Raw genomic sequence first — 1159 nt, 5'->3', positions numbered from 1 at the left:
CCCCCCGGGGCGCCAGGCGAGTCCAGGGGGGCCCCGGGGGGCCCCCCGGGGCCCCAGGGGCGTTCCAGGGGGCCCCCGCCACCCCCCGGGGCCCCCGTGGGACCTCTGGGGCGCCCCGCTTTGGGCCCCCCGGAGCCCCGGGGCCCCCGTAGAGCCTCCCCCAGGGCCTGTTGGGCCTCCCTGGGGCCCCCGTCGTTCCACGGGGGCCCCCTTGGGCCCCGGGGCCCTCCAGAGGGGCCTCGAGGGGCCCGAGGGGGGAGACCCCGGGGATTCCGACCTGGGCGCGTGAGAGACCTGCTACAGTGCTGCAGTGCTGCAGTGCGTAGGGGTGAGTGCGGGTGTTGTGGGGTGGCTCAGGCGCTGTTGCGGACCCGCGAGTGCACTTGCTGTTTCACCGGGGGCTGCCGCTGCGGGGCGAAGCCTCGGGGCGAAAAGGCAGCAGCAAAAAGGGAGGAGACAGCATCTTTTCCTTCACTTTGTCTGCCTTTGGGCCCCCCAAGGCTGCCGACTCCGCCTGCCTTCCCCCCTTCAACATCGGGGCCATTGCCCAGCACTTCCACGGCCTTCTGCAGGTGCGTGGGCTGCTGCAGGATGCTGCTGCAGCGGGCTGCTGCAGCAGCCCAGCAGCCTCGGTGAGGCGCTGCTGCTGCTGCAGCGGCAGCCAACTTAATACAAACTTAAGTGGAATACGTGCTGGAATTATGGGTGCTTTCATGTGCATGCAATGCGTGCCCCTACAAGCTCCCATTGTACTTTGCGCGCCGAGTGGAGAAGCTGTTAGGCTACTGCTGCAGCAGGGCTGCTGCTGCGTCGAGGCTGCTGCTGCAGCGCGCTCCCGCTGTAGACCCGCAGCAGCAGACTGAAGCTTTCTGTGATGCACACTGCAACGTGGCTGCAGGAATCCCAGCGACGAGCACCGGAGCCTCGCAGCAAGAAGCAGCAGCAGCAGCAAGCGTCTCAGGCGTCTCGGCGTGGGGCAGCACACGGGGGCAAACAGAAGGGGAGAAATGCCAACGCGGGAGGGAGCAAGCGGGGATCCCAGGCGAATGCGCAGAGAGGGCAGGGGCAGTACCAGCAGCAGCAGCAGGCACAGTCAAGGCAGTCGCAGCAGCAGCAGCAGCAGAGGGGCTCGGGCCGAAGGAGAGGCAGGGGGGGGGGG

General features: G+C 68.6%; 1 protein-coding gene across 1 annotated transcript; it reads left to right on the top strand.

The window, feature by feature from the left end:
• Positions 1–357: 357 nt before the first annotated feature.
• On the top strand, positions 358–572 carry ETH_00037305 (uncharacterized protein; the record flags this gene model as incomplete). Its single annotated transcript, XM_013379465.1, has 1 exon — positions 358–572. A coding segment is annotated over one exon (215 nt), but the record flags the coding sequence as incomplete, so codon positions are not given.
• Positions 573–1159: the final 587 nt, after the last annotated feature.

The sequence above is a fragment of the Eimeria tenella genome, genomic scaffold, assembly GCF_000499545.2.
Source record: "Eimeria tenella Houghton genomic scaffold, Eth_scaff3243, whole genome shotgun sequence".
Lineage (NCBI taxonomy): Eukaryota > Apicomplexa > Conoidasida > Eucoccidiorida > Eimeriidae > Eimeria > Eimeria tenella.
This window is presented reverse-complemented; position numbering and strand designations above follow the sequence as displayed.